General features: G+C 29.4%; 1 protein-coding gene across 4 annotated transcripts in view; it reads left to right on the plus strand.

Moving 5' to 3' along the window:
• The window catches only part of LOC129989276 (adenosylhomocysteinase-like 1), a 369980-nt gene that overhangs the window by 96549 nt on the left and 256811 nt on the right, over positions 1–16620 (plus strand). Inside the window, exon 1 of one of the 4 annotated variants that reach the window (XM_056097696.1) lies at positions 9389–9474. The exons of the other annotated variants lie outside the window; for them this stretch is intronic. Coding sequence (XP_055953671.1) covers positions 9430–9474 — 45 coding nt within the window. The 5' untranslated portion in view covers positions 9389–9429. Of the gene's footprint in view, positions 1–9388; positions 9475–16620 lie in introns of those variants that run through there. 4 annotated transcript variants of the gene reach the window in all.

Consider the following 16620-nt stretch of genomic DNA (forward strand, 5'->3'; position numbering starts at 1 on the left):
TAAAAATAAAATAACTCTATGCGCCTTTATTTATTTATCTACTGAAATTTTTGGCGACGTTCGTTTCACCCAGCCGTCATTTCCTTGAATACTTTCTTTCCCAGACTTGCAGAAGGTAGTTGGAAATTCAACTCTGCTTAATTATACAATGGATAGTCTCAGAGGGGTATAATTTTTCTGTTTTACGTCCCCTTCGTGTACGGCTCTTTATTCAGTATTCGTGGGAAGTGAAATTAAACCACATGTCCATTGTGTTCATGCAGTCATTCGGAATCTCCTCGTAAAATATGCCTGTCTTATCTCTCTTTTTTCTTCTTTTTTTATGCGGCTCTCCTTCCCTTTGCATAGATTGTAATCAACTTGTTTTTTATTGTTTATATTTAATTAAAATGAATTTGATGAATTTTATTTTGTCATGTTTAGGAGGAAATAGATTTAGCATTACTGACTTTTGTGTTTTAATGAGTCGGCTTCAATGAAAGACAACATTGAACCTCGGATCGACAGAAACCACATAAAACCTCGAGTCTTCTTTATTTTCAAAAATCTACTTGCTAGATCTTGATAGTTAAACGGAAATTCATTCTGATCTTAAAGATTGCTCGTTAAGGAGATGTTTTAATGATTTTTAACGTCTAGAATGATGTCATGTCGGAGTCCATATGCGTACAAAATTTCACGAAATTCTAATGGAGCTCTTTGGAAGTATCAGAGATCGGCATTGCGATTGATAGAAATGTATTAAACACTTCCGAGAATATAAATAATTTAATAATTAATGTCTTACAGATTTATTCTTATTGTAAAACTCATTATTATTAATTTTTACAGGATATCAGGTTACAAACTTCTAAGAGGGGTAGGTTTCACTTAGACGAATCAAAATCGCATAGAAATGCGGTTCGAAATGCTTACCTGACACGGTAGATGGCGTTGCATGTGTACGTGATTCCCGAACTTTATTGCCAAAATTCTCTATTTCAATATTGCGTAGCACGATTCAGTAATCATAGACAAAGACGTCATATCATAACCAATGATTTCCATGTTAGTGAAGGGGCTTTCTGCTTTTTTAGATTAAAAAAAAATTATATTGTGATAAAAGGCAATCAAAAAGTGGGTTGAAGAACAAGAACCTTTTATTGGCTCAATAGAATTCAATTTAATATAGTTATGATGTTATTACTGCGTCATTGGTTGTGTGTTCACTCTCATCGCACAGGCAGCTGTGACGTCATTCGTTATAATTGTTCAGTCTTTCTGAGGAATTCTGAAATAAAGTGTCTCTGCAGGATCGCTGGGAAATCATATGCAATGCCATTGTCCTCATCTGGTAAGCATTTCCGACTCAGAATTGTTACGTGATTTCTAGCACTGCTATAAGTCCACTTGATGCACCCTCCTCCTCCAAGAAGTTTGTAACGCTGGTTCTGAGATATCTTGTGTCTTCTAAAAACAGTTCGATTGCCTTCTTTGAAATTTCTTTTACTCTGTTCTACCCGTCTGCGTGATGAAGTATGTAAACCTTGGATCTCCAATTTTTGGTTTTGCTCTAGAGTTTTTTTGTTTATGATATATATATGTAATGATATTTTAAACTCTTGATTTGATCCAAATTAATTTCCAAAACTTTATCTCAATTTAGCCCATAGTAATTTCATTCTAAAAATATTCTCTTATTTCGTGATCCAATTCCCTCCCAATAATTAATCTTTTTGTAAAAATAATGCGCCATCAGTACTACGTATCAAGAGAAAGTGATATCTACGGTTGCCTTTGAAAAGGTGTCAAAGGTAACCACGTGTATTGAATTAGCGCCTGGCCAGAAATCCTATGTTATATAAGACTAGTGATCATTTGTTCGTCCCTTTTTGACTTCTGTGTTTGTGCTGCGCTGCGTCTTCTTGTTAATAATTATGCTTTCCCGAAATGGATATTAAAACGAAATTAAAAATACCAAGTCTCTTCACTGCTTCGAACCTGCATTCTACTTAAACTAAAAATTATATAATATAATGTGTTGGTAATAACTAAAGAATACCCATGCATTTATTGTTAATTGTTAAATATATATTGTTCACAGATCAGGAAACTTTATCGTAATTACTCGATTGTCACAATGCAAAAAAAATACGAACAAGATTTAAAAAGAAAATCGCAGTAGTATTTTGGAAATAGTTGGACCTTCTCTTGAGAATCAGTGTTTGAAATAAGACTTGATAGGTTCAACATCCAGTCATGTTTTGTTTTATTTTCTTAGTTTATTTTCTTGTACTTAAGTTTCAGAAAAATTGAAATTAAGAAAACGCCGTTCACATTGATAAATGATCGAGATCATCATCAATTGCTTCAATACAAATGTATCGATTTTTTAATACCGCAATTTTTTTTTAGATTAGAACCAATGATGTTTGGTAATTTCTTAATACTGTTGCCGAATATTTATCCAAAATCAGACTAATGATGCTGTTTGGCAATTTCTAAATACTGTTGCAGAATATTTATTCAGAATGGAACCAATGATGTTCTAAAACATAATTATAGAATCTGGTCATATGGCAGTTCAGTTAACGAATCTTTTTTTTTTTTAATTTTAATTTTTATTTCATTTTCTTTTTCTTTATATTGTCTTTCAAAAGTATTTCTGATCCATCGGTTTTCAATTTTCGGAATGCAGCTCCTAAAACAAATATGAAAAGGACCTTTTTGATCCATAAGTTTCTAATCACTGGATTAAACAGAAGGAATAGATAGATACTTTGTATCTAGGGATAATAAAATGCAGTTATCAGAAATAAATAAAAAAAAATTGCCTGTATAAATATAGACCGTCTTAGATTTTTTACGTAGTTCCATTCTTAATAGCAAATCGTAAGTCGAATTGTTATTAAGAAAAATATAATAAATTATCCAACGATGCTTCCATTTAAACTGGTGATAAAATTGCACTTAAAACGCAAAATATCAATTTATGTATTTTCAATCATTGTATTTAATGTAAAAAATAAATAAATACACAATATGTGTTCTATAGAATTATAAACAAAAATACATTCTATAATTATGTATTATCGTGAAATTTATTTTTTGCGAATTGTAAATCGCGTTTGTATTTTGTCGTGGGGAAGTCGTAAAATTGCTTTTTAAGTGAAAGTGTGTAATAATTGATATTTGGTTTTGAATAAGATTTACTCTATGGAGAAGACTTGAGTAGAGTAGAGAAGAGAGTGAGACAGGGGAAAAAAATACTGAACAGCAGCCTCAGGAATAAAATTGATTTTAAAAATTATATTACTCGGAAAATATTGTAGAATATGAAAACGCTATAGATGTGCATTCCTTATCTAACTATCACAATATTAAAGGGAAAATATATCCAATATTTATTTTATATGCACTATTTATATTCTGCTTTATACTAAACGCCTTTGGCGATCAGTGATTAATGTTCAGTAAAATGTTCAATTAAATATTTATGTAAAATGGTCTTAATAGCTTCTACAGAAAAAAAAAGCTTCACATTTTGATAGATATCTAACTTATACGATTTTATAAGCTTTAAACTGTTCTGTTCCTTTTATATACATTTGCCTTATTTTTTATGAGCTTCTCTAAAGATTGAATTTTAATTTGAAGTGATTAAATTCAATTAATACAAAAACATTTTTTGCTGAAATCAACAAACATGTTTTTAAAAAATATGAGCACAGAAAATAGAATCTTTCAGAATTGTCGTCGTATGTGTAATACAAAATATTTTTAATGATTTATGGGGTATCTCAAATGTTTGTTCAATAAAAATCTCTCTGATTCGTCATAAAATTCAGTTTTTAGTTTTACTTTCAAAGCAGTTAAATAGCGTGAATAATAATTTTGTTTCAGTCATAAAATGTACTTCTGAAAAAAATATGAAGTTTTAATTTTATGCAGTCCTTTGGTTCTAAGGAATCATATTCAGTAAAATATTCTCTAGCTTTTTTAAATAGAAATGAAAAAAAAAAAAAAAGTTTCTATTTTTTTTTTTTTTTAACTAAATCTGACCGTGTAAGGAAATATATCAGTATTTTACTACAATCATCAGTTTCATATTTTAGGCTAATTAGCCTTGGGAAATTTTTCTTAGAGACGGTTATTGGAATGGTCTAAAATTGCGCCAAATTTTCTTAAAACCTTTTTTGCAGCAAAAGAGTTTAACTTTTTTTATTTAAAATCTGAGGAATATTTTATTAACTATAAGTCAAGAGATCGAGGGTTTGCAAAAAAAAATTCAATTTCAAATTCTGTAATTTATTAAACATTTATTGACTCAAATGGCATAAAAAAATTATTACTTACTTTATTTAGCCTCTTTTCTTATTTGTTTATTCCTATTTCTAATGATTTAGAATTGAGTTTGTTCAGCCCCGTTCAGAGTGGATTTCCTATATTTAGATTATTTAAAACATCATAGAATTATTAGAAAAAAACAATATTTAATACCGTAATATGATAATAATTGACATTTTAGAACTTAACAGTAATCTTTCACTAGCTCTTCCAGGAAATATATTTTATATTTATTTCATTTCTTATAGACACGTGTTGAAACTTATTCTTATTAGTTTACAGTAAAAGTTGGATTTTTTTTAGTTCGGGCTTTTTGTCAACGTGATGTGAAAACACGTTGATAGAATCTAATTTTTTTCATGCACGTGAAATGTGCTTTTGCAGGATAAATTTTATTTTATAAGAAATGTGTTGTTAGTTAAAAAAGTTACAAATAACCAATAGTTGTGCGGCAGAAAAAAAAAATGTGTCATCGAGAAAATAATTTTTTGAATTTTAAGGTGATGTGAAAGTTATTTTTGCACTGTAACATTTTCGAAAGTTGTAGCGGAAAACTGAGAGAATTTAGCTTAATTTTTAATGACAGTTAAAAAATTACATTAATTAATTTTAATTAAAATAAAAAAAAAGTTTTATATTACCATTCTCCAGATTGTGTATGTTCCTAGTTTAGCGGCGGTAGGGCAAATTTTCTAGCTTGTGCAGCAGGCACACACACACGCACGCACACACACGCACGCACGCACACACACACACACACACACACACACACACACACACACACACACACACACACACACACACACACACACACACACACACAACCTTTTATTATGAATAAAAATTTTCTTATTGGTTTCTTTTTTGGTTAAATTTGGTTTTTTTATTGGTTTTGTTTTTTCCGGTTAAATTTGTCTTTTTATGGATTAAGATGACAAACTATTATTCATAGAATTAAAAAAAAAGCATTAACCATAAATTTTTACACATGTATTTTATATGAACTGAGACAAGGATTTAAACTACAGGCTGCAGTCTGACATAGAATCATGTATTTCACTTTTAGACTAGCAGTGGAAAATTTAACTCAAAGTGCTTTCATAAATTGTTCATCACGAAGTTGAAAAAACACTGAATAAAATTATATTAAATAATAGTATAATTATCATAGCAAAAGTTATAAAGTCAGTATAAAACGATATAATTCAGTATTAAGCGATATAATTTTATTTAAATGAATTAAACCTTGATTTATAATATTAGAATAGTAATTTTGACAGTCACATATTTTGTCTAACTAATTTGGATATCAAGTGTTTTCTTTTCCTTCCTTTAATTTTACTAAAAAAAAAAAGAACGCCAGGCATTCAAGTTTAAAAAAAACAAGTACCACTAAAATGTCAAAGTTCCTTATTTTTTTTAACATCACTTCTTATGTATTCTTTTTAACTACTGTTCTCTATTTTATTGGCAAGCCACCAAGTTGTAAAAAATAAATGAGGTGACTATATATCTTCATCATTTTAAACATTTTCCATCGATCAACTAAATTTATTTTGCAGCGTCTGTACTTGAACCAACAAATGATTTCTCGGAGAGTTGTATTGCTTAAAAAAAAAAAAAAAAAAAAAAAAACTCTATTAAGCTAAAACTTGTTTTTTTTTAATCATGTTTTCAGTCGATTTAAATTATTCCTTAACTTTATTATGTACAGTGGCGACTTGTCAACTCAGAAGTGAGAATCATTCAGTGTAAAATATTTAAATCTTTTTTTCTATTTTGTTTTCTGAAGCTATTATCTTCATCTTAATATTTATTTACAATAAATAGATAATCGCAGCCTGCTTTGCTATAAAATGTTCAATTTAAACTAAATGTCTGTCTTCATGACAATACTGAAACAGGAATTAAAATTGGCTTCTAATGATCATCACCGAACATGGTACAATTGCGTCCGTGGAAAGAATGTCCCGCCATCAGAATGGAGATAGATCAACCACACACCATTTCTATATCCACAAAGAATCGAAAATTAACCTCATATCGGAGACTTCTCATTCAAATTTTGGAGTGCATCCGACGTGGGAGATAATAAAAATAAATAACATCAATAAAAAAAATAAGTACAATCAAGCAAAACAATTTGAGATAGAGGAGGAGGGAAAAATTGTAGAGTTCCAGTTTTGGTTTGCCTTAAAGTTCTGCAACCCAGCTGGGCAATAAAAAAGCTATTTCTCTTTATTAATATGATTAATTCACTTTTGCGCATTAAGCGATTTCGAGCACAAATTCAAATTAATTTCAGCTGTAGCTGAAAACAGCTGAGCAGACAAACTCGACGTTGACATTTCACGAACAGTTATTCCTCAGCGAATTTCACGGTATTTCATTTATCGACATTTAACTTTTCACCGTCGGTTTTTTTTTTTTTTTTTTTTTTTTTTGATATCATTAAAACAATGTTTATGTTAATTATAATTTGGATAGAAATTCCTTTATCATTTTTGTTTATTATGTGAAAAATTATTTGATGCACTTGCCATCTGTTGCTAAAACACTGATAAGTTTAGAAATTGCTCTATTTGAAATCGAGGTCCTTAATTTTAAATTTAAAGCTCTGGTTTACGCTCACGTCATAATTTTTTTTGTTAGATAGTTGATGTATGTCGGAAAACATTGATATCTGGTTCTTGTTGTTTAGTATTCATATTTGAAAATTTTAATGCATAGTTATTTTATGAGAGATAAATTATTTAGTACTTTCAAAATTTGAGATCTTATAAAATGAAGCAACACAATTAAAATTATGTAAGTTTTTGATACATAGGAATATTAATGGTTTCCACAAAATTTCCGACGTTTTAATGCAGTTTCTCTTTCAGACATTTCAGGAATTGTTTGCGAACTATAAATTATTGTTATTAGATAATTAATGGACTTCATGAACTTCTTTTTTTAAAATATTTTTTTCCATTTATATGCCTACCGGAGCGTGCATCAAACCGGGAGAACCTCAGATATGAGGATGAGTAGCTTCCGGTATGATGATTAGTTCTATCCACCTGGGTGGTTACAGAAATGGTGTGGGGTTAGCTACTTCCTACTGATGACGGAACATAACTTCCACGGGAGGGATTGTACCGTGACTGGTGATGGCCCTTAGGAATCTACCTCAGTTCCCGCCAATGCTCTGGCGGCGGTTCAGTCATTCAGATTTATTCGCGTGCTTCAGGGCGGGTGGACTAGTCAACTTGTGATTACCAGTGCGTGGGCTTATATCTTTAAAACTTCTGTTGCTAGAAGAAAAGGTTAAATTTATCTGAATTGTCGGTGTTTAATGCAAGGAAATTTTACTAAAACAAAATATTCTGAAGAAATTTGAAAATGATGATTGAGTTTTAACACTAAGAAGCTAGTATTAAAATTCATTTCGTTACCTTGGTTTAAAAAACTTTTTTTTTCTTTCTTTTTGTTTCTTATGATTGTGAAAATATTTTTACTTATTTCTTTTACCATGATGAATGTTTTTTAAAAAGCAATTATATTTGTTGTTGAATTTATTAGAGAATCTTCTTTATAATTTTTGATAGGATTCAGATCATCAGAGAATCTTTGGCCCATTTAGATATTTTGCTGTCCTAGATAGTACCTGTTATGAGATTTCTCTTAAAATAAGGTGGTCATTTAAGTTTCATATTTCAACACATTTTTAACATATTAATGATTTATTTTAGATTAATTAGTTTTATTTTACTTTATCAAGTTTATGAATATACGTTTTTTTAATTCATCTGTTATGATTCCATAGTGTCTAGCCGTAGTGTTTGTACCCAATATTATTGATGCAGAATTCCTGTATTTATAAATACTCAAATAACAAAGTGAAGTGAAATGAAATATATAGATTTGTGGTCAATTGTACTTGATCTTGTAATTGTACTTGTTGACATTATCCCAGTATTTTATCATTTGTAGAATTTGTGATTTTTTAAAAAAAAATCTATTTTATTTGTAAACTAAGAAAAAAAAATTTTTTTTTGATCAACTTACTTTTGACAACTTCTCAGCCTTGAGGCCCTTGACACCTCCCTAGGTGGAAATCCGCTTATGCCGAGAATTAAAAGATAAAAATAGCATATACTTTTTATGCGTTACCCTAGAAATAATACATTGGCTGTATTTCCAATTTTAACGATCCCTCCCCATTTGTGTAATATATGATGTTAATGTGTCATTGAAGTTTTTTTTTATACATGTAATTTAAAAGATGCCTGGCAGGAAAATTACTTTTCAGTGTCAGTTTTATGGCTCGAATGCTTTTTAAAAAATTAATTCCTCTTTGCATATCTTAAGAAGTACCTTTCAGCTAAGTTGTACTGTGATTTCATTATCAACCATCCAGCAGTTACGGTGAAACGTGTGTTGGTTCGCTTATATCACTTGGAAAACACACGTGACTTGTCACGTTATCTGTCCAACCTCTTCCTTGATGTGAACCACCTGCGATGCTTTTTTATTTTCTTTAACAATTAATTTTTGTTTCAACCATAACTTCCATTTTTCTCTACCCTTGAGAGAATACCTACAAACGCTACGGTTGAAGAGATACATTTGAAAAATTTAGTTGGGGCCGCTGTTACTGGGCGGGTGTTTGTTGCCATCTTATTATCTGACGTCACACCAACTGCTTCCTGGGGTCTTCCCTCTCCTCTTCGTGGTCATTCCCCTCTGCATCTCAAGGCCACGAGGAATGCTCGGCCTTGAACGCAAGAAAATTCACTTTCTGGCAGGGCAGAAAAAAGGGTTCGGGCTCAGGTTCGATGCTTCGCACCAAGGCCAAGATCCTCTGTTCGGGAGGATCATCAGTGGCCAATGTACTCAGAGGGAAAAAGGGGCACCCGACCGGTTATCGACCACACGGTGGGTTGCTTGGCGGTGGTTTCCATAAAAATGGTTTCCATGTTTTTTTTCCCACGCAGGGTTCACTGGGGATGGTCTTGGAATTAGTTGGCCTCGGCTGATGCTGAGAACCTACGCCAGTTCCGTTAGATATTTCCTTGACCTGCACATCGCGCTGTTGGCGCTCTTCCTGAGCCGGGTGGTATGGAGGTCTTGAAGGTGAAAATAAGCCCGGAGAATGGCGAAATGGTGAGAAAATAGGTTTTGTGTTTTTAAGAATGTACCAGAATTGGTACAGTGGGGGAAACCGTCAAGTCCGAAGGTTCTGTTGCGGTGCCGATCATTAATTTGAATTTGTTTCTTTGATTGGATCCAATCCATTTTGTTTCGTTTTATAAGCAAAATTTTTAATTGCCTTTTATTAGCTCTATGCATAAGTTTATAAAAACTGTAAAATATGGAAATTGAGAAATGATCAAAATTTCTTTATAAATTGCCATGAAATAAAAGTGTAAGTATATATGAAATTTCTAAATATAAAAACAAAACGCAAATTTCATGTAAGAATAAGAATTTTAAAAAAGTGAAACTGGGAAGAAATTAATGAATTGCGAAAAAATAATTCTTTTAATGCATTGTGGAAATTTTAATATTTTTAAATAAAAATTCAAATATAAAAAAATTAAATTGTCCAGTAAAACATAAAAATTCTCATAAATTATCTGCAATAAAATTAAGAAATAAACAGAGAAAATATATATGGTGTTATATTTTTTTTTTATTTCAAAACTTATATTTTAATATTCCTTTGATACATTTTTTTAGCTGTTAAAAAATTATATCAATATAATATTGATATCGGGAATTTTTTTTATTTGGAATAGTGCTTTCAGATATTTTGATTTCAATTTTTCACGTTCAACGTGGTAGTGATATCAGAGCAAGAAGAATTTTGTACGCTGTAAAATAAATAAATAAATAAATAAATAAAAGTTAGCACTTTTATAGCTTAAAAAAATATTATAATCACAAAAAGGAATTCCGTTTGAAATGGGAAATAAAAATATCAAGAAGAAAGAGAATTACTTACAATGATTAATTTCTTAATTGTTACTTTTTGAAAAAAAGAACTTTTTTTCCTCACTTTAAGTCTTATAAAATAGATTCACACAATTAAATTATTTTTAGATATTCAAAAAAATGCATCATTAAGTACATTGTATGAAAAGAAATCGAAATATATTTTTAAATTTTTTTATTTATAGCACTAATTTTTTAATAAATAAAGTAAAATTTTTTTTAATAATTCGACTATGAAGATTTTTTTAAAAAAAATTGTAAAATAAGAATTATAACACATTTACATCTAAAGATAATACTATTATTTTATCGAGAACTACTGTTTTACTTTATATGGAAAAATTTCCCAATTGCCATGCATTGAAAAGTTTTTGTGCGTAATTTAATTAGAAACTTTTTTGACGATATCTGGTAAACAAATATATGCACATTAAAAGAAAATTTGCTTTGATTTTATGAATAAAATAATTAAAACACACGAGTCAATTATTTTATACTCTAATTTACTCAGATATCTTTTCTTTATTTAATTTTGGAATTTTGCAACTGATTTTACATTCAGTCCCTGTGTTCTAAAGTATTGAAATTTTCTAATAAATGGTTTTATTTTTGTCCTATCTGAATAATTTTAAATAAATTTTCATTTCGAATGAGTGGCATCACTTTAGAATTAATTTGAGAAAAAAGAAATGATTTCTAAATTCCACAATGTTTATAATAGAAAATTATAAATTAAAATTTAAAAAAATATTAAAAAATCAAATAAAAAAACTGTTAGTTTTAATAAAAATATATCTGAAAATGTTTTTATTAAAATTTTAATCCAACTTTGATTATTACTTTTTTAAACATTTTTTAACATACAGGTTATCAGTATAATTTTCAACTTATTTCTTTAGCACCTAATATATTTAATGTTTTTTGTTTCAAACGCCTTTCTAATTTTTCATACTATTTTAGTAAGCTCTGACTGTATTTTATATTTTTACTGTTTAATGCTTAAAAGTATCAGTGCCAAATATTAATGTTTCCCTTACAATATTTTGCCTAAACTCAAAACTTTTTGATTTCTCAGTTTGAATACTTCGAACGAAATTTCCATAGCTTTGAAATTCACTTTGGTTTTAAGAATGCATGCATCTACATATTCCTGTTAAAATTTTAAGTTTATTTTTTAATTTGATTTGAATGAAATTGGAATTGTTGTGTATTTGGGAAGAATGCTAAGAATTTTTAGTAAAAAAAGGGGGGAAATCTATGTATTGATGTACGCAGAACTTTTAAAGATTTGCTAATATATCGCAATAAAATTTTAAATAGATCATTCCTTCCCTATAAAGTTACTTCTAATAAATTTTCCACTGCAATTCATATTGCTTTTAAGATTGTATTTGCTTATATACTTGTGTTAAAATCTAAATTAATTTTTAAATTATCCTGCTATTTGATTTGAATAAATTTAGAATTCTTGAATACTTGAAGTGATTTTTGATACTATTTTTAGTAAAATATTAAAAAAGGATTTAAATTTTTTTTTCTTTTTTCCTTGAGTCGATTTAAGGATTGGTAAATTAATGTCAGTAAAATTTAATTAATAAATTTGAAAACAAATCGTTTGTTTCTTGTCCATTTTATATATTCTTTTATAAGACATATTCTCAAATTGATGCCTAAGAATTAGAAAAATATCTTCATGAAAAAGTATGCTAGTTTGTAAAATAGCAATTTTTCACGAATTATCATTTCGCTATGATTTGATTATAAATTTTTTAATAATTTAGTCTGATTCGAAAATTTTTAATTCAAACTAATTTTTTTCAAATCAAAATCTTTCTAAAATCTGTATCAAAGAGGAAGATGGGGGAAATTTAATGTGAAAACACAGATAATAGGTTGCATTAGTACACACTGTAGAAGAAACAAACACCAATACCATCCACTTTAATGAGGACGATATTAAAGTGGGATCATAATTTGATGTTGTTGTTGTTGGTTTCACAATATTATGCTGATTCACAATCTCACAATTCATTGAAGGCATTCATTATTTCATATTTCCAGTTTCACAAGTTTATTTGCCACCTTTTCGGAAAACTAAGATTTTCAAAGAAAATATGCATCGATGAAAAATAACTAACAGCTCTACTATTTTGATTATTCATTGAAAACTTTAATATTTTCAACATTTTTATTCGTACATCAGAATACAGCTATTTATAATGACTATGAATATTACCACAGATTATTTTCCCTCCACTGACCCCCGGAGTCGAAATGAGGATGACATGCTTCTGGCATGGTGGTTGGATCTCGCCATCCTGGAGGGTACACAAATAGGTGGGGGATCTGATTTCTCCCATCGATGACGGGATGTACTTCCTTCTTGGAGGGTTGTACCGTGGCCGGTGACGGCCCTTAGGACTCAACCACAGTTCCCGTCAGTGTTGCTGTTGCGGCGATCCGGTCATTCAGCCTTATGTTTAGATCTTCTGTCTTTCTGGAAGTACGTCCCGTCATCGATGGGAGGTGCTAGATCCCCCACCTTTTATGTACCCACCAGGGTGGTGGCGTGAACCAACTACCAAATCGGAAGCATCTCATCCTCATTTCGAGGTGCCCCCCCCCGGGAGTCCTCCCTCTGGTTAATGTTTTCTTTTTCTGTTTAGTGCCCTTAAGGGCTCTTTAGATGGCATGTTTTCTATCTTTACCAGTGAGGAATCTTTACCAGTGAGGTTAGTTATAAGATAAGATTTCTATCTTTACCAGTTACCAGCAAGGGGAATTCAAAAATTTGCCTCGCATTCAGTTTTACCTCTGTTATTGTTTATGTGCTATCCTATTGAGTCTTTCATCAATTCTTTCATTAATCATTGATTTACTAAACTGACGAAAATATTAACGAAAGGTCAATTATAGTTTTCATTAATGCAGTGGTTGAACCGATTTGAGGTCGCCAACCATGTTCCATTATATTGAAAACCTAGACTCTTTTAACTCTTACATTTTACAACGTGCGAAGCAAAAACCACTGTAACTTACTCGTGTAATGTAGAAATCCTTAAACGGCAGCTATTCACTCTAGGGTAAATATTTATTTATACAAATATACAGTGATATTTCACGCATTATTGGTTCATATTCTTGGATTTGAATGCAATGTTTTGAAGTTGAATGTCGGAATCAATCTGAGGAACCGACATATATTATGAGTCATGGTTTAGGGACAGAGGCATAATTTCTGAATTTCCTTCCACCCTTTCAGTGTGCCATTAACCACATCCGGTCATCCGACGCCTGGTTCCGCTCGCATATCCGGATCGAAACCGAAAACACCTGCAAATATTTTGTATCTTGTCCTGAACCGATAGAGTACTCCAAAACGATTTGAAAATCAAAACGATTTGATTTTTATTACAAGAGTGAAAATATTATTGCAAAATATGTTCAAAATATCCAGCAATGATTAAAATTGTTTAAGCTGGTATAAAAATAACTTTAATGCAATAATATTTTCGGAAATTATGAACAGAAAAACGGCAACATTTTAGCTGAATTTTTAATTAATAAAAATTTCAAAAAATTGCACTGAGTTGCACATTTTTACTTTCTAAAGTATATCTGCATCAGATTTGATGGTTTTTGATTTAAGGCCTGTCCCTTATAACATCAATAATCCGACATCTTCTCAGGTATATTTTTTCTTTATTATTAGTAGAAATTAATTAGAAACATGTTAATGAAAATTATTTAAAAAAGATTTTGATTGCTTTATTTTCTAAATATGGAGCATTATAAATATTTTATAAGTGGCTGGAAATGCCGCATAAAATACGAGACTCAACTATCAATATTTCACTTACTCTACTGAGTTAATTATAAATACAGAAAACGATTGCAATAACTTACATTTTTAAAAAAAATTAACAATGATATAATAAGTTGATAATATAATGATAACTTTAATAATTATAGAATAATTTAAATATTTTTTAAAAAATATATTTTTGTATGAAAGCTGTGGTCATAGTGAAATGCTTTTTTCTTTGTTTCTTTGTTAGGGTTTGTTTTAGTTTTTAAGGGGAGTATTTTTAAGAATATATTAATTTAGTTATAGTCAAGAGACGAAAGCAAATTTTCAGTCTAATAAAACATTTATCAAATTTAAAATGTAATGTTATATAAAAAATAGTTTGTTATATTATGAAAAATCATACTGTAAAATAAACCATATAAATGATATCACCATGAACGCAAACGTAAATATAATTATACTGTTATACTACTTTTTGTGCATATGGAAAAAAAGGGCAGTTGTTAAATTAAACAAAACAAACTGCAGTTCAAAAGCAATGTAACAAACTAATAAAACAACAGCAATATAAAAACAGTTATAATTTAAGAAAAACGACAATTTTTATTATTTGACTCAAAAAATAAAATGATGCTTATAAATAAATAAAATATTTTATAATTTATCTGAATTAAATCGATTGCATATTCCCCAAAACAGATGGCATCGTCTAATTCGGCGATTGCAGAAGATTTAACTGTCAATGACATTGCTTCAAAAAAGTGGCAGATCTTCTTATGTAAGCCTTTTAATAGTTCTCTTTCATCTACTGTATAATTAGATGAAACTTTCTGTCTTCGAAATGTTGTGTGCTTCTGGAAATAATGATTTAACTCAGACACGGTAGAATACTTAAATTTTTTTTTAAATAAAATACTGGTTAATTTGGATTATATTGTAACGTACGATTAATTTAATTTTAATTTTAAAAATGTCATAATTTTATGAACGATTCACACTTGAGCATCACAGTTAAGGGTTTAATTGTGGTTGCAAAATGTATTAAGAATATTTAATGTAACTAAATAGTGATTTTCGATTAAATATTGTGTTCTTACATCAGCAAAATATTTTAAATATTAAATTTTAATAATTATGTAATTTATATTATTTTAGAAACCTTACACAGTTCTTTTCATTGATTTTACATTTCCCTAATTCCCTGTCTGTATATTTTTACGCATCCAATTATATCACAGTAAAGAACAAAAATGCTATAAAAATAGTTGCACTGTAAAAAAGAAAGAAAGAAATCACATTTGCTTAATTCTTGCTGAATTTTCACATCTTGATGGTCAACAGCGAGGAAAAAAGCTGGTAATGAAATATTAATAGTAATAATGAAATATATTCTTGTATGCTTAAAATATTTTAAGAAATTGATTGGGAAAAAAATGCGTGACAAAATTTTTTTTTATCATTGAAAAAGTCGCCCCCCCCCCCCAGTTTAAAGATGATGCAAAAATTACAATTACGCTCTAATAGTTACAGTAGTTATAGTGAAGCAATTTCAAAATTTTTTGTAATTTTTAATTTATTTAAAAAAATGTTGCATATAAGGGTTAGGGGCACATTTTCATCCTTCGAAGTTTACATGAATCAGTTTCATTTTTAAGATAAATGCTTGCTGTTTCTATGTGGGTACAATTTTCGATCCTAGTCTTTTCAAGATATTAACCTCAGTAGGCATTTTCAGGGAAATGCTGATATTAACGAGAAAGGGAGCTCTTTGCTACTGATAGCCACAATGCAAAATATTTTGTAAAGCACAGAATCAGTTACTGCAATTGATGTAATTAGTTGGTAATTAATTTGAATGATCAAGGCTAAAATTTAGACGAACGCAGATATTCTTTTCATATGTCTTTAACACGTTTCAATTTACATACTGCTTTTATTTATTTGGTTAAAAATGTTTTAATACAAGAACCAAATGTTACATTTCCAAAGTAGGTTTTGAAATCTAGTATCTTCCGTAAATGAAGTCGATCTCATTTAAACGATTCTAATATTTAAAAGAATCCCTCTGATATTCTCTTAAATAATAATCTATTATTATATTGTATTATATCTATTATTATTATTATAATTTAGACATATTCATTGAACTCGATTTAATAGATATAAAAGTTTAAGGTACTGTTTTAAAATTTACCAAAGCAAGAACACAGGGGGTTACATTAATAAGTAAAATTTGCTCTAAAATCAAATTTCAAGTTCGTACATTTAAATTGACATTTATCATCTCTCTCTTCCTGAAAATATACAATTTTAAGAATAAAACATGGATGTTATTGTCAGGAGACAGTTAATGTACGATTGGATCGTAATTTTTTTAAAAAAATGACATCACAATGTGAATTGTAAAAGATTAAAATCGTTTAGTGGTTTCTTGACATCCAAACTTAGCACCAGACAATAAAACAATGATTAGAGTGCAGAATTATTGAATATATTTATAGCAA

The sequence above is a fragment of the Argiope bruennichi genome, chromosome 10, assembly GCF_947563725.1.
Source record: "Argiope bruennichi chromosome 10, qqArgBrue1.1, whole genome shotgun sequence".
In the NCBI taxonomy this organism is placed as follows: Eukaryota; Metazoa; Arthropoda; class Arachnida; order Araneae; family Araneidae; genus Argiope; species Argiope bruennichi.